Source organism: Letharia columbiana, assembly GCF_014066305.1.
Source record: "Letharia columbiana isolate WasteWater2 chromosome Unknown Sc0000032_s0, whole genome shotgun sequence".
In the NCBI taxonomy this organism is placed as follows: domain Eukaryota; kingdom Fungi; phylum Ascomycota; class Lecanoromycetes; order Lecanorales; family Parmeliaceae; genus Letharia; species Letharia columbiana.
Window position 1 is genome coordinate 446,806 of NW_023501075.1, and position 26,256 is coordinate 473,061.

Sequence of the window (26,256 nt, forward strand, 5' to 3'; positions counted from 1 at the left end):
AACATATCTCGACCATTAAATGAAAGAGCATAGAGACGGCGTGAGAGAGTCCCCTGCCCTTTCCATCCTCACCATAGTTCACCCGAAAGCGTGAAGCATTCTTCGCTTACCATGACTGCTGACAGTGAGTGGCTGTACGGGGGTCCGATCGAAAATAATCCGGCTTTAGAGATATCACCACCGATCAAGAAGCATCTTCAAACAACCTTCGTAAGAAATCCTTTCACCACGAAACCTCGACTTCACAACATCTACGACGAGTTTACTAATGCCCCCCCAAAGCATGATATAAATTTCAAATTCACTGAAGTCAAAAACATCGTCGACGAAATGGTGACTTCAGGGGTAGTGTTCAAGATTCCAACCATGTTCAAAATGCAGCTCGACAAAGTCAAGGAGGAAGTAGATGAGCTTCATAAGGTATTCGCCATGGACGTGTACGAGGTGAATAAGGAGCGCTTCGTCAAGTCGGAGGAAGGAAAACCGTAAAAGCAGATAGAGGAGAGCCATTGCGAGAATAGAATCAGCGATGCTATCGCTCGCCAAACTGCAGTTGCTTGCAAATAAAAAGGGCTCGTGTCTCGCTGAGGTTCGGATCTAGGACAGCACATCAACAGCTCAGAAATCGAATATCGTCCACGTCACCACGATTCCGTCTCGCTGCATTCATAAGCTCTTTCTCGCGCCCACACCTGAAAAGGAGTACACATATACTACATCCCTCTTTGCCTTCCGCACCAGCTTCCGCACATTCTTAACCGACTCGCGCAAATCTTCCCCCAAACCCAAGCTCCAGAATACCATGTCTCGAAGTGATAATCCAAGTCTCGGGGAAACGGATCCCGAAGGCATCCGCAGCGCGGAGCAAGACGAGGTCCAAAGAAGCAGGGACATCTGCGGGGCCCTTGTGAGTACTCAGTGGGAAGCGTCCGTCGTGCCGATTTCGATGTCGGCTGACGCCATGGACAGAGCAAAGCGGATTTTGAGCTTCGCAAAGCCGAAGACCTCTACTATGCCTACAAAGATTTGGGGCTCTCGTATGCGACCATGCGTACGTCGGATGTCAAGAAGGAGTTTGAGTTCGCCAAAGATTATATGTATCTTCTTATTCAAAAGCTCTTTGGGAATTCGGAGAGGGGTTGAGTGAAGCGGAAAACGAAGACCCCCGTGCATGACTAGGTCGATGATCAGGGAATCAGAGGAGCATGAAGGCTCGGTGTGTACTCGAAGGGTTATATTCTGTGGTCAACTTGCCCGTGCCTTTCGCCTTCACCAGAAGACAGAATTCGAAATGGCACCAATGATTCTAGTCGTTAACGACGGATTGCTGCCCAAGGTCAACATCGATTTCCCAATGTACTAGTCTTTTTTGGAGCCATAACATTCTTAGATCAGATACTAGATCTCGGGAATGATTCCACGTGTCACTGGTGTCCGTGGAGGGGGGTTTTCCTTTTTCGCCAATTGATTCTCAAAAGTCGACTGTAAGGCCCAGTCGCGCAAATGGAATTCTCTTTAGGCACGTCAAATAGCCCAATGTCGAAAGAGGGTAAAGACATTGGCTCCATGAGTCGCTATTTGCCTATCAAGCTACATTAGTGAACAGTGGGAGCGTAGATGTGATAGGAACACGAGTTCGCAGGTCGGCAGCTATGCATGAACAGCATGATGGAAGAATCTTGCATTGAGGCGTTCGTTCCCCACGTGAGCCAAGCTCTCACCATCGCGTGGCATGGTAGAACAATCCAATAGGATCGCCGCAGTCAGAAAACGCAAATTTCCAGGTTGGGACGCAAGAGCTGTACATGGCGACCTCATCGATCGGTGCAGTCGCGGCCAGACCGTAGATCCTAGGATCACTGATCCCAATGGTGAGTATCAAGTCATTCGATCTGGTGATGATGTGTGTGAGTCATTCCACGCTGGCAAAACCTGTCTTCCCGACTACAGATTCTAATAAGATGGGATGCCTGTACATATAGTTGGCTATAGACTCCTTTTTGACAGTCGAGGACGCTTCAAGTTCCATTGGATTAAAGGTGCTCGCAATTGCTCTCGACATCCTCGTCGGCCCTCTCGAACACGATCGTGGATATCGAAAAGTTCTATGGCTGCACAAACCCGGCTTCGGAAGCTTTGCTTGAGGGCTTGCTTGACGACATGAAGGAAACAGGGTGTGGTAGCAGAGAAATTGTTGCGGCCTTGAAGGAGACTGAGATGAAGACATCGCTGTAATTGAGTTCAAGACTTCAAGAACGTCGAGGTGGAATTATTTGGGCAAGAACAAAGGAAACATAACAAGTCCTACATGGTGAGGGCGACGAAAGTGAGTATTAGCCCGGTGGATATTGGCGACAGATGTATGATCGGAACGCGAGAGACGGTCACCATCATGTCAGAGCGGAGGGTTCTCGTCTAGTTCGGGGTTCTACGTCCTTTCAGCTATAGCTTGCGACCATGCAGGGTTGATGTTTGTACTTGAGTCTGGACTTGATCGTTCAGCGGCTTTGAAGACACCAGCTTATCGACGGATGTTATTAGCAACCTAAGAGGTGTTCAAGTCAATAGATCTTATTACACCAGTCAACCTAGTAGGTACCAATTCTGGTTTCTGCAAGCCGGAGAGGGCGCTTTTCATGAAACGTAGCTTGTGCCTCTGCTCGGTGCCGCATGGTGCGGCTTGATCACTGCAAGATAATTGTCTCTGCTTGGGTATGCTTGAGTACTGCATGTATTTCATGCGCTACTCATTGCCGGCAAAGTGCTACGAAGGACCGAGGCGCTAAGGAAAAGTCACGTGGGCAGGCGTCGGACAAGTCACGCTGGTCACGCGCTTCGCGTTTTTCCGCCCACCCGCTCAATCCTCCTCAAGCTAATTGTGCTGCAGCAACTATTCATCAACAATCCCGCTCGCTACGGACTACAGCATTGCGGCTGCTGCTGCCACGGTCCTCATGAATATTACGATGGTGTCATCTATCGTGGGCTTACAACTTATGAAGAAGCATGGATACGTTGCGACTGCAGCAAGCAACCCCGGGTATTCCACCATGAGTCGACCGGAATGAACTCCTGCGGAGACAGACGCCATTGTCGACGTTGCGCCTGCGCCAAAGAGAGCCTCCAGCGACAAAGCAAAGCAGCACAACGCACCATCGGCCTCGCAGAAGGTGAAGAAGACTGAGGCAAGTTTCCCTATCAATGCCTGTGGTATGTAAAGCTGACGCTTTGCACCAGGCTTCCAAGGAAGCCTTGCCAGTCCTTCAAGACCAAACATCAATATCAAAGATTGCCCAATCGAACGAGGACAAGAAGAGCTGGGTCTATACCTGTGAGCTAGAGGACGATACGTGTGGGAACAAAAATACTTGCGGATGTGGGAAGTTGGAGGATGGACATACAGCACATAAGTGGGTCGTGACGAAGAAATATCATGAGCTGGCAACGAAATTGATAGGTCAGAAGGAAAGCGTCCAAGACGCTTTCGGCATGTACATCTTCAATGACTGAACTGGGTACGGTATCTGTGAGACCATTGAGAACATAGTACGTGTGGTGTTGGACTGTCGTTGTAATGTCCTGGGCTAAGTAGCAAAGTTCCTCGTGTTCAAGCAGGAGACCAAGGAAAAGGACAGAGATCCATGGGCAATGTGGTCACATGTCGAAGGCATGACGCTTGCCCTCAATGATGGCATAGCGGAATGCAACAGTATGCGGCCCGAACCATTGGCATGAAAATCAAGCGAATAGCTAATGTTTCTGCGTAGTGCTCCATAGCTCCGAGGGAAGTGCAAAGCGCTCTATACTCATCGGCGCCGCTCTTCTAATCACACTCGAGATCCTCGGTGACAAAACGCTTCTCGAATATGATCTTTCGGACATTCGCAACGCCGGTCTTGGCCTAATTCACCTTCTATATTTCGTGCACAGCATGGATTTGCCTTGCAGACTTAACGACAATGGATGGAAGTCCAAGGTCTTGGAAAAGGCTGATGGTTATGAAATGGCCATAGAAGACACACCAGTATAGAGAGACTACTCGCAGACATCCGAGAGAAACTGCATAACGAACAATCCGATGAAGACAAGAATGAGCAGTCGACCGATAAGGATGATCTAGACGATATCACTAACTGCACGCTTTGCTATAAGAGCAAGTCATGGGGCGGTGTCGTCACGTTGAAAAGTCTCAAGCTGGGACTGTCAGTGCGGAAACACTGCAACTGTGTACCGGAGGTACGATACCAATCCGAGAGTCTTATGTGGTGTTTGTGTCATTGACGCTGCGCAGTTTGAAGGATACTCTCGGCTCCAATCGGTCAAGGTTGGGCCCGGCCAGGGGCCTGTCTATGGCGGCAGGATTGGAGGGAAGTTCTATGACTTGACTGCGCAGCGCAAAAAAGGGGTTCATCTGAAGCAATATCGTCTTAACGAGGGGGCGTGGTGAGTGGGGGGTTTTCCGCAGTGTTTTTGAAGGGCTGAGAACTGTTTGCTTTCCCTCGGACGCATCATCTATGTCTGTAGCAATGATCGTATAGCTTCGTCGATCAGTCCAACATAGCCCATCGAGACGACTAAAGGAACATCACAGAAATATGATAGACAGCGGTTGCGATTGGTGTGTGCGTCGACTGATGCAACACGCTAATACATAGCCCAGTCTCAAGTAGAGTGTGGAATTTCTCGATCGTCGGAGAGGGCGTTCGCAGATTTGCGGCGGGCACGGCGGGCGCTATAGATTGACACTCCCCTTGTCTTGTCTTCGCCGTCCACCACCGTGTCCCTCACTCTGATCCCTCAGAATAACTTTTAGGTCCAAGTTCTTTTTGCAAAGAGTCGATCTTTCGCTTATGAGCTGTGAGGAGGCCACAGTTGCTGGAGAATAGTGAGAGGCACGTGTCAGAAGGCTCCTGGAAAAATGCTCGCAATACAGCCTATCTTGATGATATGAATTCCTTTATTGCCATGCCTGGACAGTGGATGCAAAAATCGACACCGCCGTAATAGAAGGGTCTCAAACGTTATAGAAAAACTTTCCTGGCTAGGCGCGTTCATGACGATGTGGCCAAAAACCTGCGTCACCCCTCATGTCGGTCATAATCGCACTGATCCCATGATAATTATACAGTCTTTGGTCGCATATAACCTTTTCTTTTTGAACATGTGTTTCAACACCACTACCAATGCCTTTTAGAACAATTTAGATACAATGAAGCATCTCATTTACATCCCGTTATTGCTAGCTGTCGCCACCTCTACTATCGCTGCCCCTCCAGCTCGGCCTTTCCCATCCGCTGCTTCGAGTCCCTCCAGTGGTTTCAGCGCCTCGAGCGCCCTAGATTGTACTCAATTCACTCCGGCGGGGTCCAGCAACTACATTGCCAACCCTGACCAGTGGGGTCAAGTTTCATCCCTCCAGCGATGGTTCGCTACAATGGAGCGCTCAGTGGAGTTGGCCTGAAGGAGGCACTAGTGTCAAGAGTTATCCAAACGCGGAACTGAAACAGCTAGGAGTGCAAGCCTCTGGGCTCGTACAATAGCATCAATTCGTCATGGACGTGGAAGTAAGCAATGTCTTGTTCCTCTCTGCCTCTCTGGCGCAGCTGTGAACAAGCCAAGAGATCCATCTTCTCGACGAAGGACAATTATGGTCAGTTACAGTCCCGACCCAGTCAGCGCCGACGTCTCTTATGACGCTTTCATATCCACCGGCTCCTGCGGCGCCGGCCACAAAGCAGAAATCATGACCTGGCTCGCTGCCTATGATCCAACCCCCATCACTAAGACAGGTGCCAGCCCATACAAAACAAACGCAATTCCCGGCTGGAACTTGTTCGTAGGCACGAACAAACAGACCAACGTACCAGCTTATAGCTTCGTGGCGCAAAGCTCACCCATGAAGACATATAGTGGCAATCTGATGTCGTTCTCCACGTATCTGAAACTGTGAAGCTGATTGATGGGACCGAGTATCTGCAGGAAATGCATGCCAGGACGGAGCCGGCGAGCGGTGATAATGTAGTCCTTACCACCTCCGCGTTCACGCTTTCGACTTCTTGAGGGAGGCCAGCGGCTCTGCAGTCGGAGGATACCTTCATGAACGGGGCTAGGAAGAAGGGATGTCCAGACTTTGTCCAAGCGAAAGACACCTCTGGCAAACTTACATGCGCATCTGTGACCATGAAATGAAAATCACTGTGCATCTGCTACTTCTCAAATGGTCCGCTGAACTCCGTCTCATGATTGCTCGGAGCCCCAAGGGAGGAAGTGCCCCTCGTAGAAGGTGTGAAAAGTCTGCTACTTCGAAAGCATGTTGTCTAGGACTTTCATATCAGCGGTAGAGCATTTTGTCTCACCCCAATGTAGAAAACCCAGGTAGGGTTGCACGATGCAGAAAGGCAACGGCTATGATCGTGTAAACTCCCATTCATGCCTTGGTAGAACTTCCGACAACATTCCAAGCAACAAATCACACAAGGTTTCTCCAAAAAAGGAAAAAAAAACTTTTTCCCCCCCCTAAAAAAAAATTTTTTCCCCCCCCCCAAAAAACCCCTCTCCCCCCCAAAAAAAAAAATTTTTTTTTTTGGAAAAAAAAAAAAAAAAAAGCCCCCCCCCCCCCCCCTCTTTTTTTTTAAATTTTTTAAAAAAAAAAAAAAAAAAAATTAAAAAAAAAAAAAAAAAAAAAAAAAATTTAATAATTAATATTAAAAAAAAAAAAAAAAAAAAAAAAAAAAAAAAAAAAAAAAATTTATAAATTTAAAAGTTAATAAAAAAAAAAAAAAAATTTAAAAAATTAAATTATAAAAAAAATTTTTTTTTTTTTTTTTTTTTTCACCCAAGAGTGTTAGATTTTTCCTATACCTGGGGAGACTCGTTCAGACATGTACGGAAAGACCAGGGTGACTCGAATTGTGAAAATAGAATATTCCTAGGAGATCGCGGCAGGTCGGTGAGACCGATGGCGCTCAGGGTGAGAGCGAAAGACCACAAAGCAAGTTGCCAAGAGCTCGTGCAACGGGCATCTTCAGGGTCTGGGAGCTGCTCTTGGTTTGGAAACTCGACTGCGAATGTCGATTCACCCTACCTCCTTGAGATATTTGAATGCTTACGCTGGGTACTCACGACGATTGAGGGGGTTCTGTCTGCCCAACCGCTCACCTTTGTTTGAAAGAGTTGTACATTGCTTTAGGATTCAGAATGTAGAGTTAGTTATCACGGTTGTGTTGTCAACAATGGCCGCGCTACTGCTAGTTTCGCATATATACCCGCAGATAATGTCCATTGAGGCTGCTCTAATGAGAGGCGAATGCGACACGTTTATGCGACACATTGGACATGATCTTTTGGCAAGCGGATCTTGGATTCTTTGGGCTACCGCTTTTCAGGCAAATCGCAAGTCGACGGACCGGGCCCCAAAGTCAAACACGGCAGGATAAGGTGGCAAGCGATATCATTGCAATTTTCGAATAACTAGACAGTTTTCCTGAGAAGAATTCAAGGTTAAAAGCTGACTTCATAGAGCAAAAATGGCTCATCCATATTTCCGGCAATTGACCGTCGTGATCAGTCTTCTCTCCATAGTTACGACTACGTCTTCGGCGGCCCCTAGACAAACGACAATGGACACAGACACATGTCCGGGAAAGACAACAGACGACTCACTGTACAGTCTCTTACCGACATCGAGGTTCAATCCAAAATACAGCTCTTCCTTACCGGTGGATGATACGTCCAGAACGCAGCTCGACGCCAGAAAACAGAGCAGGCTCAAAGGATCAACAATCAGCGAAGAATACGGTAACACACCAGAGCCACCCACGAATGATCTAATCGCCCATTCATCCTTCGATCGACCGAGGGAGATTCCTTATAGATTCCTTGCAAAGCGCCAAGACTGGCTGGAGCGGCTCATAATGTACAACAGCACCGTCATTTTGTTTTTAGCGTTCAATGCCTTTGTGCCAACATTCCCCCAGCAGGTAGATCGGCTCGTCAAACAATATGCCGAAATCGCGCGAAAGGCGGCACATGAATGGTCGACGCTTACACCGGTTGGGACGCTGAAGATCAAGTTAGGAGTAACGACATTAAGGCTCGAAGCCCACGGCAAGCAAGGCAACGAGACAATCCCTTGGGGTTTCGTCGAGGAACTGGCATACAGAATGGGCAGAGCTGCAAGGGCTGGGTTCGACGGATTTTTTGAAGCGGTCGGTTTAGGGGTATGGTTTGGGGCACCAGTTGCTTACGCTGTTTTCCTCGCCCGATTTGTCGGGCCTCGCCAAGACCGTTTGATCCCAAACCTTATTGGTTATTAAGTGACGGTCTTGATCTGTGATGGTGCAGCGTCTCTGCAAGAAGGTCTCGCTTGCCGGAACAGGTGGCTATTAGACAAATTGGGTACGTAGAAGGTCGAGATCGAAGCTGTGAAAGGTCTCAAATCAGTAGTGAAGTAAGAATAGAAGCATTCATCGCATCAAGCTGGTCTACACAGATGGCACTCAAAGGAGGGACGAGGTCGTGGATTGTATTTTCTGCGGGAGACAAAAACATTCAACACTACAAAAAGCGCTCGACTCGTCTCACTCTGTATTTTGTAGTAAGATTGAAACATGCAAAGAGATCTGAAAGAACATAAGCGTTGCATCAGAGCGTCCAGGTTATACGAGCTGGTCTTCAGCTTTATTTACCATTTGTTCTATTCTAAGGTACGAGAAGAAGGCAAAATGGAGATCGCGAATAGACACAGTGGCTGAAGATCTGATGTGAAGACAGGAAGGGAAATCTGTTCCTACCACCCCAGCGAACATTGGCAACATACTTGGACTTCCCATGCAGAGTATAGCGATCGTGCGTTTCCTGGACCTGCTACAGAGAGACTGTTGATAGGAGTGGAGGCATTTGGTTGATTGATTGATTGATTGACTAAGTCATAATGGAGGGGCTACCCCGCGGGCTTCACAAGCGTCAATCGCTTCAGGGAAGATAGAAACATTTTGCTATCTAGTCTTAGTGGCTTTACGCACTCACGAATTATGGAGAGACTTGGACTCGAGAAACTAGAAACGAATGATTATTATTAATGGTGCTAAGGACTACGTAGATTTCTCACGTCTCTACAATATCCTTATTATCATCGATAGAGATATCGACATCCCAAACCATATGGCTAGAATCTTAGATGTTATCGTCTTGGCCGGTGACGCAGCACTTCTCCCCACACCACCCGTCGCACTAGGAAACGACGTTGCGATAGCACCACCGCTAGGTAAAACACCCGTGCTAAAAGTATAACCCGCGCCTGACATGGTAACTGTATTCAAGACAGGGGTTGCATAGGCAAAGGTTGATGATCCAACAAGCAGACCGTTTGAGGCAAGCGAAAGCCTCGTCCCATCTGCCGTAATTGCGGGGCCTCCGATAGCAAGAGTAGTACCGTCGACCACAACTGCCGTGCTGCCCAGTGGAGTAAATGTCTCTCCACCTGCTGTGAGCGCATTATTACTCGTGTTGCTAGAGCCTGCGGTAGCTAGAGGGATGGTAGATGTGCCAACAATAAGGGAGTCAGCTTTATTGATGGAGTATGTTATTCCATTGATGGAAACGGCTGAGGATCCTGGAAGGAGTGTGGAGTGCCCAATCTCGAAGCCTCCTTCGATGCCCGGAAGAGCTGTCAATGTTTGTGAACCGATTGCCAGCAACGACGTTGGAGGAGCAGGAGTCGAAAATGGTAAGCTTGAGGTTCCTATAACGACGCCAGATGGCCCGAGAGACATGCGTGTGCCAGAGATCATGACAGCTTTTCCACCTTGTGTGAGAGCCATCCCGCCAAAAGAGAAAACCGCTGCACTCTGCAGCGAAGGCGTAGGATTTGCAATAACTGGGGTGTATGTCATGCCTCCTATCATGATCGGCTTGGAATCTGCCTGCGCTAATTGGGGATTGGGTTGGTCTATCTTGGTGTGGTCATTGTTGACTGAATCATTGGACTGCTCTTGAGAAGTTGAAGGCTCCAAATCCCCTTGGTCTGGCGTATTGGCCGGTGACTGTGGCGTTCCAGACTGAGAAGTGGGTGCTACTGGTGCATATGTCTTCCCACCTACGACTACTGGCCGAACTTGGGGCTGATCCGGCGCGGTGTCCGATCCAGTAGATGGTTCTGATAGTGCTGCCGAGAATGTCAAACCGCCAACGACAACGGGAGAAGGCGCCACTTGCGCAACCGGACTTGGCGATGCCGGTTGGAACGTCAAAGTCCCTGCAACAACGGGTTGCGCATGCGATGGCATGGCTTGCGCTTCCGGAACTGGTGCTGCTGAGGTGCCAACAAATATAGATCCGGAAGCGACTCGGACAAGCTGTTTGCTTATGGTGATTGGATTCCCATTAGCTGGCACTGTCTGACCCTGCACAAGGACTGGAGGATCTGTGGCCGCGGGGGCTACAACTGGCGCTGCTGGCTCGGATTCTACCTGCGAAGCATCTGTTCCTGATTGAGAGTCCGTTTGCTGCGTATCTTTCACGGGTTGAGAGTCCGTTTGCTGCGTATCTTTCACGGGTTGAGAGTCTGTCTGCTGCGTATCTTTCACGGGTTCTGAGTCTGTCTGCTGAGTATCTTTCACGGGTTCTGAGTCTGTCTGCTGAGTATCTTTCACGGTTTGAGAGTCTGTCTGCTGAGTATCTTTCACGGGTTCTGAGTCTGTCTGCTGAGTATCTTTCACGGTTTGAGAGTCTGTCTGCTGAGTATCCTTGGCTGCTTGGGGCACTGGCGATGATACGGACTGTGGCTTGCTCTCGGATTCCGATGGGGCATGGGAGGTCGGTATCAGGGCGGTCGCAGGTTGGAGGGCTGCTGGTACTAGGGCTATTGGTCCTACACAATCTCGCACGCGCAGATATGCAGCGATCCGTCCGCGGAATATCCATGATCTCTTCAGGCCAGGATCGCAACCATTAGTTGGCCCTGCCAAGGTTCCAGTCGTTCCGGATCCAGGGGTTGTGTTGTTAGTCGCTACTGTCGCACTTTTTGTGGTGGAGAGTTTAGCTGCTACAGGTTTCTTGACTGCCGGAGCGGCGCTCGACACGGATATCAATGTTCGAGCTGATGTCGGTCGTTCCTTCTCGTTGGTGACAGGACGTGACAAAACCTGGGAAGAACTTGGCACTGAAGTGTTTGCGGCCAATGTCGACTTGAGCAGAGGCTGAAGATCACTATTGCCAGCATTGGCTTGGAATTAAAGATTGGACGTCAGCTATAGCCCTTAATTGAGAATGGAAGAGTTGTAATTACCGTGGGCTAATGATATAATTAAAGTAAGTAGAAGCAAAGGAACGAATGGAAAAGGACACGCTCGTCTCATAGTGATAGTCATAGTCGTCGATAAAGACAGTGGCGAAAAGAAAAGCTGATTTGTTACATATGATCTAGAGGCGACCTGCCATCATTTCCAAGACCATCGGAGTACTGAAGAGAATGGCAGTATTGTCAACATCGAACTCTTCCGGGGAGACAATGCAAGGACTGAGGTATAGAGTCTTGAAAGGCTGAGAGACGGATCAAATCTCGCTGGTTTTCACCGATCTCACGAATCTTGAACATTGTACCCTGTAGCGGCCTAGATGTCAATGTTAAGGGAGAAATTCCAATTGGTCGCAGCTGTTTTAGAGTTGTGAAAGCCATCATCTGGGGTGAGTTTTTTAGGGGCCGAAACATGCTTAGCGAGGGGGCGGATGGCCTATCGAGCCTTATTGGGCCTGAAGAGATTGCGAGGTCGCGGCGTAGCAGCCTTATTCACCATGCTCATTCCTCGTATTCAGGTTTGCTAGAACCAAAATTGTCGCCTCATCCTGGCTCTCAATCGAAATAAGTGGAAAATATCAGGTTTCCTTCTCGGGAACGAATAGCTAGGAGGATGCTGGAATTTGGAAATTCCAGTCTCTACTGTGAAAGGCCTGCGGAGCACTCGCGAAACGAGCAACGAGACTTTCATGCTGCGCTTCCGGAGTAGCAATAGATTCGGTAAGGAGACGCCTTTGATGAGATTGAGATCGAGGTGCTTCGACAAAGACATTTTCTCAAAGGAGTATCCAAAGTCTTAGGGTTTTCAGTACCAAACGAGGTCGACATCAATCACGAGACCTAGATAATGAGATCCTGTCGTTGTCTTCATGCACGATCCCGATGTTGTAGCGGAGGAACATGTGGACGCCACCACATGGCTGATACTTCTTCTAGGAAGTATGAATGACGCCTGTAGTATGATGTAACACCTCTGACAGTGGCCTCACTATTTGAGCGACGCGAGTAGTGGGGCGAGGGGCTGAGGTTACCTTCAATCGGCTATGAGTAGTTGAGTACCATCATTCCTTAGAATGGCCGGTGCTGGCCTTGGAATTTGGGTGGTGGGAGCTATCGGCAAAAAGTTATCCCTAACTGAAATTATATCCAGTGTCTACACTATACCCCCTTTTATCTTCTCACTCTACGGTCTTATAAGTGCGGCTAAGAACTTAAATGCTTACGCTTTGAATTCGAGTCTAGAAAAGTTAAGTGAGATATCTTAGTTTAGCTCTCAAATGCCGGCCCTGGAACTAAGGTGGTGCTAATTGCCACTTAATCCCGGGAACTATCGGCAAGAAGTCATCCCTAACTGAAATCATATCCAGTACCCACACCGGGGGGGCTGTACTTACAAGGTTCTACGACGCCTCGCCCGCTCGCGACCTGGAAGTCGGCAATATCCATGTGCGTACTCCGAGATGACTCCAGCCACCACTTCTATTTATAAATGTCACCCACTCTTCTTGGACCAGATTAGGTTTGGCCAAGATGCTTCAGACGTAAAAGTTTAATTCATTGTCAGATGCAGTTTCAAACTCGCGAGTTGGACCGGCACAGATGGTGGATGACTGTTGCTGTCGCTGTTACTGACTTGTTCACCAAGTCGCTGACGTTATAGAAATCCCAGCCTCGCTTATTGACACGTTGTTGAGGAGCCTAAGATTATTATAGGTCCGATATTCGACGTTACAATAAGGCCACCTAAATTTCGTAAGCGAAATTTGCTGATGCCCTCCAATCACTGTTATACTTACTTGTTCTCACTAGCGGTGATATCATCTCCTTAAAAGCCAACGTGGTCGTTCTCGGGAGAAACAAGTTCTTCATTTGCTGGAAATACTCCTTGCAATAAACAAGAAATGTCGTAGTCCCGAGGTGGCAGTCGACTTGCTTCCTGTGCGGCACTGCATCCAGACCTGTCCCATACAGTAGGTGCTGACAATTGTGATATCTGAAGCGGGACTACGGTACCAAAGGGTGAGAGTAGGCTGGTCTTTGGGTAGTAGCAGTCCTATAGGGCGTTTGGTTCACGTATTATGTTTTCATTATGAGAAAGGCAAAGCAAAGAGAGTGAAAATAAGGTCATTGCAAATTGCTATTTTCACTATTTGAAATCTTCTGGTCATAGCTGTGGGAAAGCAATATAGGGCGAGTCACCCCAGAGGGCTGCGTAAATCAAACAATACTGAAAAGAAGCACATATTTCAAAACGGCGACAGAATCACTACGGAACGGTTCAAACACATCGTTTCGAAGAAGTCTCCAGACTTTCTGGAACAGCGCAATGAGAATTAGCACTATGTCAACAATTGCCAGTGCCCTTACAACAGGTCCTCAATTTTTGCAGTTTTTAGCCACTCATATGAGTTCACCGATGTTTCTTCTGCTTAGAACGCATGGACCACCAAGTTGAAGAAGACGAAGTCCTCGAGGGTAATGAGCCGCTGGCAGAAGGCTGTCTACTGGCAGCACTGCTGCGCATGGCCTTTTGGTGCTTCGCCAACAGACTGGTGATTTCAGGAGACTTCCTTAATGCATGATTGGCTGCACCTAGTGCATCATGCCCGCACTTGTCTTTGGCGTCAGCATCCGCCCCAGCTTCCAGCAGTATGTGGACCATGTTCTCAAGTCTGGACTCTATGGCCGCGTGCAGTGGCGTCCTCTCCGCGATATCTCTTGCTTCGAAATCTGCACCGGCGGCTAGCAAGAATGAGACCATCGAAATGTTCCCCTTTTCGATCGCATGGTGTAGAGGCGTCTTTTGGTAGCGACATCTAGCGTTGATGTCCGCGCCGTGAGTAAGCAGCATCTGTGCGACGCCCTGACCGACCCGATTCACCATAACCCGATGCAAGGGTTTCCATCCAAATTCGTCTCCAGTGTCGACATTTGCGCCGCTCTTCAGCAGAAATTCAACAATAGCCTCATGATTACCCTCGGCAGCGCAGATCAAGGGCGTACCGCTGTTAGGACTCCTAGCTTCAATATCGGCACCTTTTTCAATGAGCAAGCGCACCATTGCTTCTTGACCCTTGGTAGCCGACCGTAAGAGAGCAGTCCAGCCCATGTCAGCATCAGAGGCATCGACTTCATCGTAGTCGTCTACGTCACTGCCTAGTCGAGCTAGTGGATGCTTCTTGGGCGAGAACTCCTTAGGACTTCTCGATTCGATATCAGCACCCTTCGCTAGAACCGCCTTCACCGTGGGAATGTTGAACATGTCCGCTGCTCTGTGTAATATGGTCCACCCGGCTGTTGTTGCGTCGACTTGGGCACCTTTCCTAAGGAGTAGCTCCACAATGGACAAGTATCCATGATTCACAGCGTGCATGAGAGGCGTTATCTGATCGGCGCATCTTGCTTCGACGTTGGCACCTCTTTGGAGCATCAATTGAACTAGCTCCTCATCCCCAGTTGTAACCGCAGATATAAGCGGCGTCTCCCCAGACTTCGTTGGCGCGTTGATGCTCGAAGGATCGACCCAAACGTCCGGCGCCCACCTCAAATGGGATTGATTGACTGGGTGTACTTCGTCTAGTTGAGGTTGCAATGGCATACTACGTCTTTCTGACTTCTCAGGCACTTCTGGTGCGGCGCTCTCCGCTCGGTAGACTTTTCGTAGAGCCTCGGCCGTTTCTGTCTTATGCTGCAGTTCGTAGACACGAACGAGTAGCTTGACGGACTCAACGAGTAGCCTATCGTCCTTATCCAGCGATCTCTGCCTGCCCAGGTATGCTCTCTTGGCAAATTTCTCAGCTTCTACTAATCTGCCCTTCTCCTGGTAGATCTCAGCCAAACAATGATAAAGCCTCCATTTCCTATCAGTCTCGCCTTTCTCTTGCATCAATAAACGATTTACAAGCGACTTCGCCTTGTCCATCTTCTTTTGTTTCATGTAAAGATCCGCTAGGATTTCGTGCATTTCAGTCTGGTTGTCATAGGGTATCCCTAACTTTCTTTCCCTCTCTGTCAGATACTCCATTGCTCTGCGATGCGTTTGTTCTGCCAGTTGGTAGTCACCCGCTTGCTTTTGATTATTGACTTCCTGTCGTACAGAGAAAATGAGTTCTGAATAGACCTCTGGAGGAAACCTGTCTTCAAACTCAGGCTCTGGATCGAAGATGGAATCGCGATCAGAATCCGAGCTACCACGATGCTTTGCGTTAATGTCGTCCAAGTGCAACACGATCGGCGCTTCCACTGAAGGCTTGGTATTCTTCGGTTGATGAGCCACAACTGCTTGTCTCTGAATGGCAGGTTTTGGAATTCCGTTTGGTGCTTCCAGTAGCTGCTTCCTCTTTTGCAATCTTGGATCCTCAGGTGGCTGTAAATCCTCTTGTCTCTGCTTTTCTTGGTTCGATGCAGCTGAAATCAATTCTTCAGCTGGTGAACCTGGCAACTCGCATGGCAATTGCCTAAACGGTGATTGGACATTCTCGTGCACTGTTGTGGTCGTAACATTCATGATGACCTCGGCCGAGAAAACACAACTGTCAACATCGTAAAGGAAGGTCTCCTCTTCCACGGCACTGTGTTGAGTGATGTTCATACCAAGACCCTTTCGGCACGATACTGAGTCCTTCAGACTCTGGATTGCCTCGGATAAGTCCTTGTGTTGAAAGTAGATGCCGTCTTGTGGGAGCTGACTCTTCCACTGATAAACTCTGTGCAATGTCAGCAGTGTCTCTGAGGTGTGCTTTTTCCTCCTTAGTGGTTACAATTTGACGGTCTGCAGTGACATTTGTAGTGTTTGTATGTAGAAGCCAATCCTTGCCCTGAGCGCCAGCATTTCCGAACTTTCCATGTTCCTGAGGGCTTCTTTCAAGTCATCCTGTGAATCAGCCTGACCGACTTTCGGTCGCAAGGTTGCAAGGATATCGCAAAGTCGAGAGAGTGTCGTCCGGCATTTGGCAAGTAGGACCTCTACGCTGGTAAAATGCTGCTCCTCAAACGCCATCCGCGGCAACTTGGCTTTGAACACTCTGTCAATCAGATCTAGGAACTTCCGAAGCGTCCGCACTTCATCGCAGAAAGCCTTTACGTCGTTGGCAGCATTCACGAAGTTCCGCAGCGTTTCAAGTATAACATCACACAGGTGCGCGATGGCTGGATCGCCGACCATTGGTGGGGATTCCATGACGATGAGAGTCATCGAGACGAGTATTGTTTTGTTGTTGTGCAATAGATGAAAGGGCGGGTTTTAGGTGAAGTGTCCGGTCTGACGATGAGGCTTGCAGCGGGCTACGTATGCTTACATCTGCAAGGCCGCCCAGCCACCTTCCTAAATCGGAATCTTGCAGAACACTGCCTTGGCGAAGCCATTTACCTCTACAGTGCTATTGATAGACCACCGCTATAGGAGGCTATGAGTGCCTCGCCAGATATAAAGGAAGCGCTTTCGAAGGCTAGCTACCAAATCTACAATTTCACATCGCTTGCTACGCTAACTCAAATCATGAAGGTCTCTGAAACTTGTATAGTGGGCGTAAAACCACATTCCTGCGTAGTACGTAATAGCGGAAGGCCCATGGTAGTACCTCGGTGACCTGGTATCGCATGTGTTGACGAGTTGGAACTGCGACTTGATCCCACATGTCAGCTATGCGTCACCCAAACATCTATAAGGCAATGAGTTACATATGTAGTCCAATTCTTCAAGCGTCCTTTGTTTAGTCTCTGGTACCCAAAGAAATATCATGATCAGAGCTATCACGTTGAGGCCACTACCACTGATGATTAGCACAACCTTTGGTAGAAAGAGGTCGGTTGCTATCTCACGCAAAGAAGCCCACGGCACCGGCTGCGCCAAAAACAGCTACCATACGTGGGAAGACGAGGGTCAAGATTCCAGCGAAAAAAAGATTGACCGCAACAGATAGACTCATCCCGACCTCTAGTTCCGGTTAGTAGGAACATGACTGAAAGGGGAAATGTCTCTCGTACCGCGATGGAACAGAGGAAACGCTTCGGCGGAGTAGGTGAAGGGAACCGGCCCCTCACCAGGCGAATAGAAGGCAGTGAAAAGGTAAATGAAAAGCGCGAGTACAGGTAGATGCGCGGGGCTCTTATTTGGTATCTTGAAGCAGAATGCGGCGGCCAGCAGAGTCCAGGCCATATTGGGGAAGGTGACGAGTAGCAGAGCACGGCGCCCGAACGTGTCGATTGTTGGGACTGCTGGCCAGGCAAAGCTATGAGATGTCAGCCACTCTGCTGACAAGTGTGCGCGACCCTAGGGTTTACTTGCACGAAATTTATCAGTCCGAACCCCCAAGAAAAAAAGAGGGCAGATCTTTTACTCGCATGTGCGTCTTTGAAGAGGGTGGCTGCGTAGAAAGCCATGATGTTAACTACCGCGATGTTAGTAACTTTCGTAGAGGTATCATGAGAGCTAGTGAGCTCACTTCCACACATTTGCTGCGCGATCATGACTACGAAAGCAGCCAATGTCGCACGCCTTACTCGGGCAATGGTAAATAGTTGTACGAATCGAGCCAGATATCTACCCCTGTTGGTGAAGTGCTCTTTACCATTTTCGAGGTTCATCTTCTGGATGTCTCCATCTCCTAGCATAATCTCCTCGAGTCTCACCTGAGCATGTATGTAGTATAGATCGCGAGCGGCCTGAAGGGGAGTATTTCGCAGGCGTTGGAGGGATCGAAAAGCATCGTTGTAGCGATGTTTTTTGATGTACCAACGAGGCGATTCTGTTTAGTGTAAGCCGTTGACTCGGACCTATACGCAGGCATGTTACCGGGGCATAGATATATTCCAATGAGTAACGGAACCGTCGGAATGAACGCAGACCCGAGCTGTAAGCGCCACGCGATCTTTCCAACTTGGTACACTGCCAGATTGGCAGACGAGCCCCTATCGATACCGAGTCAGCGAAAGCGCCGCCCAGGAATTATCTCAAAATCTAACATGAAGATTCCAAAGGAGACCCATAGTTGCCAGCCCATGACTAAACTCCCTCTAATGGAAGCAGGCGAATTCTCAGCAGCAAACACCGGAATTGTTGATGCCTTGGTCCCAATCCCAATACCGAGTAACAAACGACAGGCAAACAGCTGTTGCCATGTTTGGGTGAATGCAGAGCCTATGACAGACGTCAAGCAGAAGATTGCCGAGACGAATATTGTTCCTCTTCGCCCGATACGATGGTTCAATGGATGAGAAAACCAACAGCCTCTGGCCGCAGATGTGGTTAGTGGTGGGCAGCGAATTTAGAGGCATTTCCCTACATGAATGCAGCCGCAAAGTAGGGAGCCGCATTGACCAGCCCAAATAACCAAGCGCCACTGCTGCTGCTGCCTGCTGTGGTGTCGAGGCCAAAGACGCTCGGCCAGTCGAGGTTGGCTCCATTCGACCCTGTCTGGTCCCATCCCCTTAAAGATGTTCCTATCAGCAACCCACTATCCCTTGTGCAAAGATATGGTCCAAGCTCACTGTACTGCAGCACCGACAGAGCAAGTGATGATTGTAAGGTATAGTGCTATTGGCTGCTTGAATCGACGATATTCCTCGTCTCGCAGCGCTTGCTTTTCTGTCTCCGTTATCCCTCGTATCGCCTCGTAAAATCTTGGATCCTTGGCAACCTGTGCGCCCTTTTTCAATAGTTCGACATGCTCCTCGAGATGATTCGCGCGGGCGAAGTCACGGACGTCTCGTAGGAGTTGCTCGGGCGTAAGGTGCGCAAGTGGATTTTCGATACTGCCGTGATGGAGAGCTAGTAAGTAAGGATACACATGTTTGGGATAGTTGCACATACAGAGCCTCAACATTTCTATTCAAGTCAACATGAGCCAGGCCGTCTTCAGCGGACCGAGTCGCCTGCGCAAAGGATTGTCAGCCTATACGCAAAGGAAAATAAAGGCGAGGGAAATGAGTTCCTGTACGTACGTATATTCTGCTGGTCAAACCGAAAGACTCTTTGTGCTCATCCATCTTGGCGGTGAGTTCCAGGCAAAGGGTGTCGAAGTGTAGCGTTGTCGAGATGAGATGAAAGTCAACGAAATCGTGGGAGCATGTTTCGGTGTGATATTTCAGCCTCGTCAGATCTTTCAGCCTTGTCAACCCCGCTCAGCTGGGAATGTTTCCGACGATGTAGGTGAGATGGTGGATGCAGGGTAGTCATGATTGGGTGCATAGCCGCATCAACCCCCCTCCATCGTCTAAAGTTTCGCTTTTCGTTTCCGTTCCTAAGCACGTAATCTTTCCATTGTAACCTCGTCTTTTGTGATTGAGATGCATGTCCTATCGTTTCCGCCACCATCACGGCCTGAATCAAGCAAGCAACTTGTTGGTAGGCTTGCTGCATGAAAAAAGTGGTAGCATATTGACAAGAAACGAAAACGAAAATTTACCCAGCTGGGTACTTGCGCTTGGGCCTACCCTATCAACGTGATTTTGTTTATTGGGATGTCCATCCCAGCTGCAGCTTGATGCACAGAACGGCCGAGATTACTGTGAAGGGCTAGATCGTCGCGCCCATCGTCTTGATCACAACGAAAAGGCCACAGGACCAGAAGACAATGCCCCAATCTTCGGTGCTGGCGGACAGATTCTAGATGCAGATTCGTTCTACTATGTTTTCCGTTATTTCCTCGTTTGCAGACAGTAAACTCAGACTCTCAGTGTTCTGGGCCTCTCAACTCGGTAAAGGTCGGACGGTCTGTCCTGCCCATACGCATATGCTCCTTATACCGAAAAGGGTTTCGAGTCTCGCATCAACTCTGGTATGCTAAGATCGAATTGATCATTTGAATTGAACCGCCTATTAAAGGGCGTCTCCAGTGATTTTAATCGAGAATATTTCTCCGAAGTTTTACCGTTCCGTTTCAAGAATAAGAACTCGCGTATCTTTTCTAGAAATAGATAGCTACTACGCGTATAGCCTCTATTTAATAGACGTATAGTCTCTATTTATTAGACGTACAGCCCCTCTAATCGAATTAGCGGCCGCGCGGAAGCTAATAGATACTAATCGAAAATAGTAAAGAACTCGTATCTAGTCTCTTCGAGATTTTTATAAAGATACTTAATAATAATAAAGTAAGTCTCTTTATATCTCTCTCTATAGATTTATAATATTAGATAATTTTAATTCGTCGATTAATAAGATTTTTAAATAATTTCTCTATGGCGATAGCTGATTAACTAGCTACTCTCTATACTTACTATTAAAAATACGCTTATTATACTTAAATATCTACTATCTATTAACTAGCTAATCTTTTTATATCTGAAATATATTAAATATAGTCTTATTATTCTATATATAGATCTATATAATATTATCTTACTATTTTTATACGAGTAAAGATTTATAAATTAAATTTATAATTTTTTTTTTAATTAAAACTATTAAGTAAGTAGATAAGCGATCTTTAATAAGCGAACTTTAATAAGCGAACTTTAATAAGCGAACTTTGATAAGCGATATTTGAATTTCTTATACTTTAATAATTATAAGACTAAACTTCGAAATTCTTAAAAATTCGAAAAGTACAAATAGCGCTTTAAAATTTAAAAAAAAATCTCTAAAGTTTTAATAGAAAATAAAAAAGTAATTCTATATATTAATAATATATATCTATTTTTTTAATAAGAGAGATATAAGAGAGCGAGATTTTAATAATTATAAATGCTAATTTATTTATTAACGATAATTTAGTCGATTTAATTAAAGAGCGTAGCGAATTTAAATTAATAATTAATTATATATATAAATTTAAGATTTTTAAGCTTAGCTCTATCTTATTCTTTTATATATATTAATAATATTATCTCGTTATTCTTCTCTTATAATTTATCTAGCTTACTTATCTTATTACTCTTTTTATATAATATTTAATTATTAAAATAGCTATTATAGCGATCGTAAACTCTCTTACTATAACGCTTATAGTATAGAAATAAATATAGAGATAGAGATAGATATAGATATATATAGTAAGATATTCGTTTAATTATCAAAAGATAAATCTAGAGTTATTATTATTAAGTAAGATATATAAATAAACGATAGAGTAGAAGTTAATTCTATTACTATATTCTATTATAAAGATATTTAACTCTAAAATACTAGATACGAGTTCTTTATTATTTTTAATTAGATTTCGTTAGCTTTTATACGTAATTATTAATTTAATTAAAGAAATTATATATCTAGTAAATATAAGACTATATATCTATTAAATTAGAGTTATACGTTTATTAAATAAAAACTATACGCGTAATAGCTATTTAGAAATAATTTTAAGAATAAGAACTTATATCTAATTAGACGAGCGAAGAGATTAAAGTTATAGCGACGAATATATAAGACTTAGAAAAAAAAAATTTTAGATTTTTATTTTATTATTTTACGCTTTTTTATAATAATATTAAGATTTAAAAGTATAAAAATAAATATATTAAATCTAATAGCGTTCTCGATTTTTAATTATCTAATTTTAGTTCTTCTTTATATATTATTTTATTTAAAATCTTTAAATAATCTATAATCGCGATATTAAAATCTATAAATTATATTTATTTTAATATATTTTATAAGTTTAAGTTTATAAATTAATTTTATAAAAAGAAATTAATTTTTAAATCTAATTTCGAGATTAAATTCTAATTTCGAGATTAAATTTACTCTCGAAGAGTAAAAATACTTTAATTTAAGATTTACTTAGAACTATAAGATCGAATTTTATAAATTATAAAATATTATAAAATATAAAATATATTCTATAATTAATAGAAATAAGAGAAGTTATATTAATAATAAGTTTATAAGAATTTAATTAACTTTAAATTAATTTAGATTTAATTAATAAGAAGTTAATTATAATATCTATTATAGTTTATTTATATTAATTATTATTATTATTATAATTTATTAAATTTTTATAATTTTTATAATTTTACGATTATTAGAATTTTAGAATTTTAGAATTCTTTAATTAGTATATATAAAGAATAAGATAGAGTTAAATTAGAAAATCTTAAATTTATATATATAGCTAATTATAAATTCGAGATTATTATATTTTTTAACTAGACTAACTAAGTTAGCTCGCTAGCTCTCTCGAGCTTTCTTATTAAAAATTTATATATAGAAGTTTTATACTCTAAAATAATTAGCTTTTTACGAATATTATTTCTTTATAATTTCGTAAATTATAGAGCTCGCTTTACGCTTTCTAACGCTATAAAAATTATAAAGTTTAATCTACTATTAATAAATTAGATAAATATTTAAATATAATAGTTATAGTAGTTATATTAAACGCGTTCGAGATCGAATAATAATTCTTTCATCTATTTATATAACTATTCTTCTTCTATAATTCTATTAATTTACTAATTATAAATAAATTCGCCCTCGATATCTCTCGTCTAAATATTACTAAGTATCTAAGATATATATCTCTTTTACTTATCTTTTAAATTCTCTATTAATACTTCTAAATTATCTCTCGACGAATTCGCTATTATTAATAATCGAGGCTATAAGCGAGCTTAACTATCTACTACTACTTATAAACGCGTTAAAAGACTTTTTAAAAGAGTTTAAACGAATATATTCTTCTCTATATACTTCTTTTAAGCTAGCGATAATATCTTTTAATCTAGCGATATTATCTTTTAAGACGCGTCTTCCTCTCTTATTTATTCTTTACTACTTTATTTTAAAGTCTCTTAACGCGTATTAGATTTTAAATATTATTAAGAAGAAGCTTCTAAAAATATAACAATTATATTAAACGCGTTTAAGATCTATCTCTATTATATTAAGTAATATTAAGAAGTAAGAGAAGAAACTATAATAGATAAATACGAAGAATATTATAGAGAATATTACGAAGAATATTATAGAGAATACTATAAAGAAATTAAGCGATAATAAGATTATTATTATTAAGAATATAACTTAACTCTTTAAGATTTTATATTATATTAATTATTTACTTAATTAGCTACTTAGCTAATTACTTAATTTAATACTCTATAAAAGAAGAAATAAGAGAAGAAACTATAATAGATAAATGCGAAGAATATTACGAAGAAATTAAGCGATAATAAGATTATTATCGTTAAGAATACGACTTAGCTCTTTAAGATTTCACGTTATATTAGTTATTTACTTAGTTAATTATTTAGTAAGAAGAATATATTATAATTTAATAATTTTAAAAAAAAAAATATAAAAAAAAAAAAAAAAAAAAAAAAAAAAAAATTTAATATTTAGAGAAAAAAAAAAATAAAAAAAAAAAAAAAAAAAAAAAAAAAAAAAAAAAAAAAAAAAAAAAAAAAAAAAAAAAAAAAAAAAAATAAAAAAAAAAAAAAAAAAAAAAAAAAAAAAAAAAAAAAAAAAAAAAAAAAAAAAAAAAAAAAAAAAAAAAAAAAAAAAAAAAAAAAAAATATTATTTTTTTTTTTTTATAACTTAGTAACGATATTTTAATTATTACTATATAAGATAGACTAAATTCTAGAGAACTTAGAATAGAAATATCTCGTAGAATAATACGTTAGTAAGAGAGATTAAACCTCTATTATTAACATCTTTTATCTATACGTCTAATACTATCATATAATTATATTAGAGAAATAATTCTCTCAAATCTAATATAGCTCTAAACTATATTCGATTTAGACTCTTTAAACTCTTATAACCCTTATAGTTATTCCTCTTTTTTTTTAAGCTAAGCCTCTATAAGATATTATATTTAAGAAAGAAGAATTATATAGATATCGAATAATAGTAACATTATTAATTAGACGCTTATTCGAAGTCTTAATATTAAACTTCTATTCTCTTATTATATTAATATCTAAATAGTCTTATTAAAATTATAAAACCTTCGCGTAGAGTAGAAAATAGAGATAAAAGAGTACTATTATTTATAGCACCGTAACGAAGATTAACGCTTTTCTTTACCCTTATTCTTCGATATAGATTTATTTAAAACGCGTCGCTATAGTCTTCTTTCGATCGCTACTAATTCTACTATAGACTTATTAGAATATTTCTAATAAAACTTACTTAATAGCTTTTATAGATAAGAGACCCCTTCGAAGGGCTTTTACGTATTCTTTAAGTCGAGATATTCTTTTTAATAAACTTAATAATATAGATCTTCTATCTTATTATTCTTACTCGATTTAAAAACTACGCTATTTACGATACTAGTAATAATATATTTAAATATATTATCTTTATTAAATTTCATATCTTCTAGTCGCGAGCTTATCTTCTCTTTTTTTAAAAAGTTCTTTTCTAATAAGAATATATAAAAGATATTATAAATACGCTAGCGTTTTAATAACTATAAGCGATATAATTATAAGTCGATTACGTTAGTAATAAGAAAGAAATCGAAGTTTTTATACTTTAATTTACGATTACGCTTAATTCTAATATATTTAATATTTAGTTATATCGAGTTATCGACCTTATAATCGCGAGACTTACGATACTTATTAGCGTATTCGACTTACGATTACTAGGCTATTAGAATTATATTCTTATAGATATCTATTAAAGTAAAGAGATACTTAACGTTCTCGACTATAGCTTTAAAACGAGATCTAAAATTAATCTCTTTATTTTATAATATTCTTAAACTATAGTTAATATTAGTCTCGAAGAGCGATATATTAATAATAAAGTTCTTCGCGTTATTATATACGAATTTCGACTATCAATAGCTATTATATCTTAATTATTCTACTCTTAATAGACAAAGACTTATAAGTATTATTTTATAATACTATTCTATCTCTTAGTCTAGCTATCAATCTAAGAGTAATATATAATTAATAAGCGTCATCTTATCTCTAGAAAATACGCTATATTAGACTAGAATTAAGAGATAAATAGCGAGCTATAATTCGTTACTATTAAGTTAGATAATTTATAATATTATATTATAATTTTAATTAATATCTATACGAATTACTTAATATTAAGCGTCTTATCTATAGAAATATAATACGCTATCTTTATAAGACAATTTATAATTATAAGAATTATATTATAAGAGTAATCGCGCTAGTTCTTAAAAGGCGATAGTTTAATAATAAAGTTAAGAGAGATATCTTTTTACTTATAAGTCGAAGTTAATAAGAGAGTTAACTTACTATATAGCTTATATCTAAATAATTTAATTATAGCGTATATAGAGTATAATATAATATATTCTTTTATATTAGTAGTAAGTCTTAGCTAGAAGTACTTATATTAAATTAATACTTAAGTCTTCTTAATATCGAAATAGCCCGTTAATAAACTATCGTAATATCTCTCGAGAATTATATCTTATAGAGACTCGAGAATATAGATCTTTTTATTATAATATAGTCTCTTATTAGAGTAGCTATAGAGTTAATCGCTTAAATCGCTTAGAGAGTTACTTATATTAGACTTTAGCTATATAAATACTTTTCTTATATAATTATTCTTATAAGTTAGCTTTATAAGCTTATTATTAAAGAATTAATTATTAATAAAGTCTTCTTATAGAATCCTTAGCTATAATAGTAGTATAAATATATATCTTATTATTAATATATATTAGAGACTTCGTAAGTTTCTATAACGAGTATTCGAAAATAGTTCGAATATAAATCTTATTCTTTTTACTACGCGAAACTCTTATAAGATTTTTTTAAGTTTACTTAATAACTAATAGTTCTCTCATTAAATAATATTATCGTCTTATTTATATTTCGAAATTCTACTTAGAGAATCTACGGGATTATCTATTTTCTTTTAATATTTAATTATAAAGTTATAACGACTAAGCTCTTAGATCTATCATATTTATCTACTATTTAAACGCGTTATACTTATAAACTTCTTAAGATTATAATAATCTATTAAGACTTCGATCTTATAATAACTACTCTTATAGTAATAATATTA

The 26,256-nt window shown here is 42.1% G+C and overlaps 9 protein-coding genes across 9 annotated transcripts; 6 read left to right on the forward strand and 3 right to left on the reverse strand.

The window, feature by feature from the left end:
- Positions 1–111: 111 nt before the first annotated feature.
- HO173_008596 (uncharacterized protein) lies at positions 112–489 on the forward strand (the record flags this gene model as incomplete). The annotated part of the gene is made up of 1 exon (XM_037310493.1): positions 112–489. The coding sequence occupies one exon, from the start codon at positions 112–114 to the stop codon at positions 487–489; it is 378 nt and encodes a 125-aa protein (XP_037162726.1).
- A 313-nt stretch (positions 490–802) lies between these two features.
- Positions 803–1,143, forward strand: HO173_008597 (uncharacterized protein; the record flags this gene model as incomplete). Its single annotated transcript, XM_037310494.1, has 2 exons — positions 803–907; positions 970–1,143. 2 exons carry the CDS (start codon positions 803–805, stop codon positions 1,141–1,143), a joined length of 279 nt encoding a protein of 92 aa, XP_037162727.1.
- Positions 1,144–3,201: 2,058 nt separating this feature from the next.
- Positions 3,202–3,510, forward strand: HO173_008598 (uncharacterized protein; the record flags this gene model as incomplete). Its single annotated transcript, XM_037310495.1, has 1 exon — positions 3,202–3,510. The coding sequence occupies one exon, from the start codon at positions 3,202–3,204 to the stop codon at positions 3,508–3,510; it is 309 nt and encodes a 102-aa protein (XP_037162728.1).
- A 138-nt stretch (positions 3,511–3,648) lies between these two features.
- On the forward strand, positions 3,649–4,030 carry HO173_008599 (uncharacterized protein; the record flags this gene model as incomplete). Its single annotated transcript, XM_037310496.1, has 2 exons — positions 3,649–3,709; positions 3,768–4,030. The coding sequence occupies 2 exons, from the start codon at positions 3,649–3,651 to the stop codon at positions 4,028–4,030; spliced, it is 324 nt and encodes a 107-aa protein (XP_037162729.1).
- Positions 4,031–5,209: 1,179 nt separating this feature from the next.
- Positions 5,210–5,950, forward strand: HO173_008600 (uncharacterized protein; the record flags this gene model as incomplete). The annotated part of the gene is made up of 2 exons (XM_037310497.1): positions 5,210–5,451; positions 5,512–5,950. The coding sequence occupies 2 exons, from the start codon at positions 5,210–5,212 to the stop codon at positions 5,948–5,950; spliced, it is 681 nt and encodes a 226-aa protein (XP_037162730.1).
- A 1,669-nt stretch (positions 5,951–7,619) lies between these two features.
- HO173_008601 (uncharacterized protein) lies at positions 7,620–8,315 on the forward strand (the record flags this gene model as incomplete). The annotated part of the gene is made up of 1 exon (XM_037310498.1): positions 7,620–8,315. The coding sequence occupies one exon, from the start codon at positions 7,620–7,622 to the stop codon at positions 8,313–8,315; it is 696 nt and encodes a 231-aa protein (XP_037162731.1).
- Positions 8,316–13,121: 4,806 nt separating this feature from the next.
- Positions 13,122–16,475, reverse strand: HO173_008603 (uncharacterized protein; the record flags this gene model as incomplete). Its single annotated transcript, XM_037310499.1, has 3 exons — positions 13,122–13,300; positions 13,802–16,002; positions 16,057–16,475. The coding sequence occupies 3 exons, from the start codon at positions 16,473–16,475 to the stop codon at positions 13,122–13,124; spliced, it is 2,799 nt and encodes a 932-aa protein (XP_037162732.1).
- Positions 16,476–16,791: 316 nt separating this feature from the next.
- On the reverse strand, positions 16,792–17,453 carry HO173_008604 (uncharacterized protein; the record flags this gene model as incomplete). The annotated part of the gene is made up of 4 exons (XM_037310500.1): positions 16,792–16,919; positions 16,976–17,061; positions 17,117–17,231; positions 17,282–17,453. The coding sequence occupies 4 exons, from the start codon at positions 17,451–17,453 to the stop codon at positions 16,792–16,794; spliced, it is 501 nt and encodes a 166-aa protein (XP_037162733.1).
- An 83-nt stretch (positions 17,454–17,536) lies between these two features.
- On the reverse strand, positions 17,537–19,282 carry HO173_008605 (uncharacterized protein; the record flags this gene model as incomplete). Its single annotated transcript, XM_037310501.1, has 8 exons — positions 17,537–17,685; positions 17,740–18,042; positions 18,090–18,205; positions 18,260–18,526; positions 18,580–18,723; positions 18,785–19,048; positions 19,107–19,168; positions 19,238–19,282. The coding sequence occupies 8 exons, from the start codon at positions 19,280–19,282 to the stop codon at positions 17,537–17,539; spliced, it is 1,350 nt and encodes a 449-aa protein (XP_037162734.1).
- Positions 19,283–26,256: the final 6,974 nt, after the last annotated feature.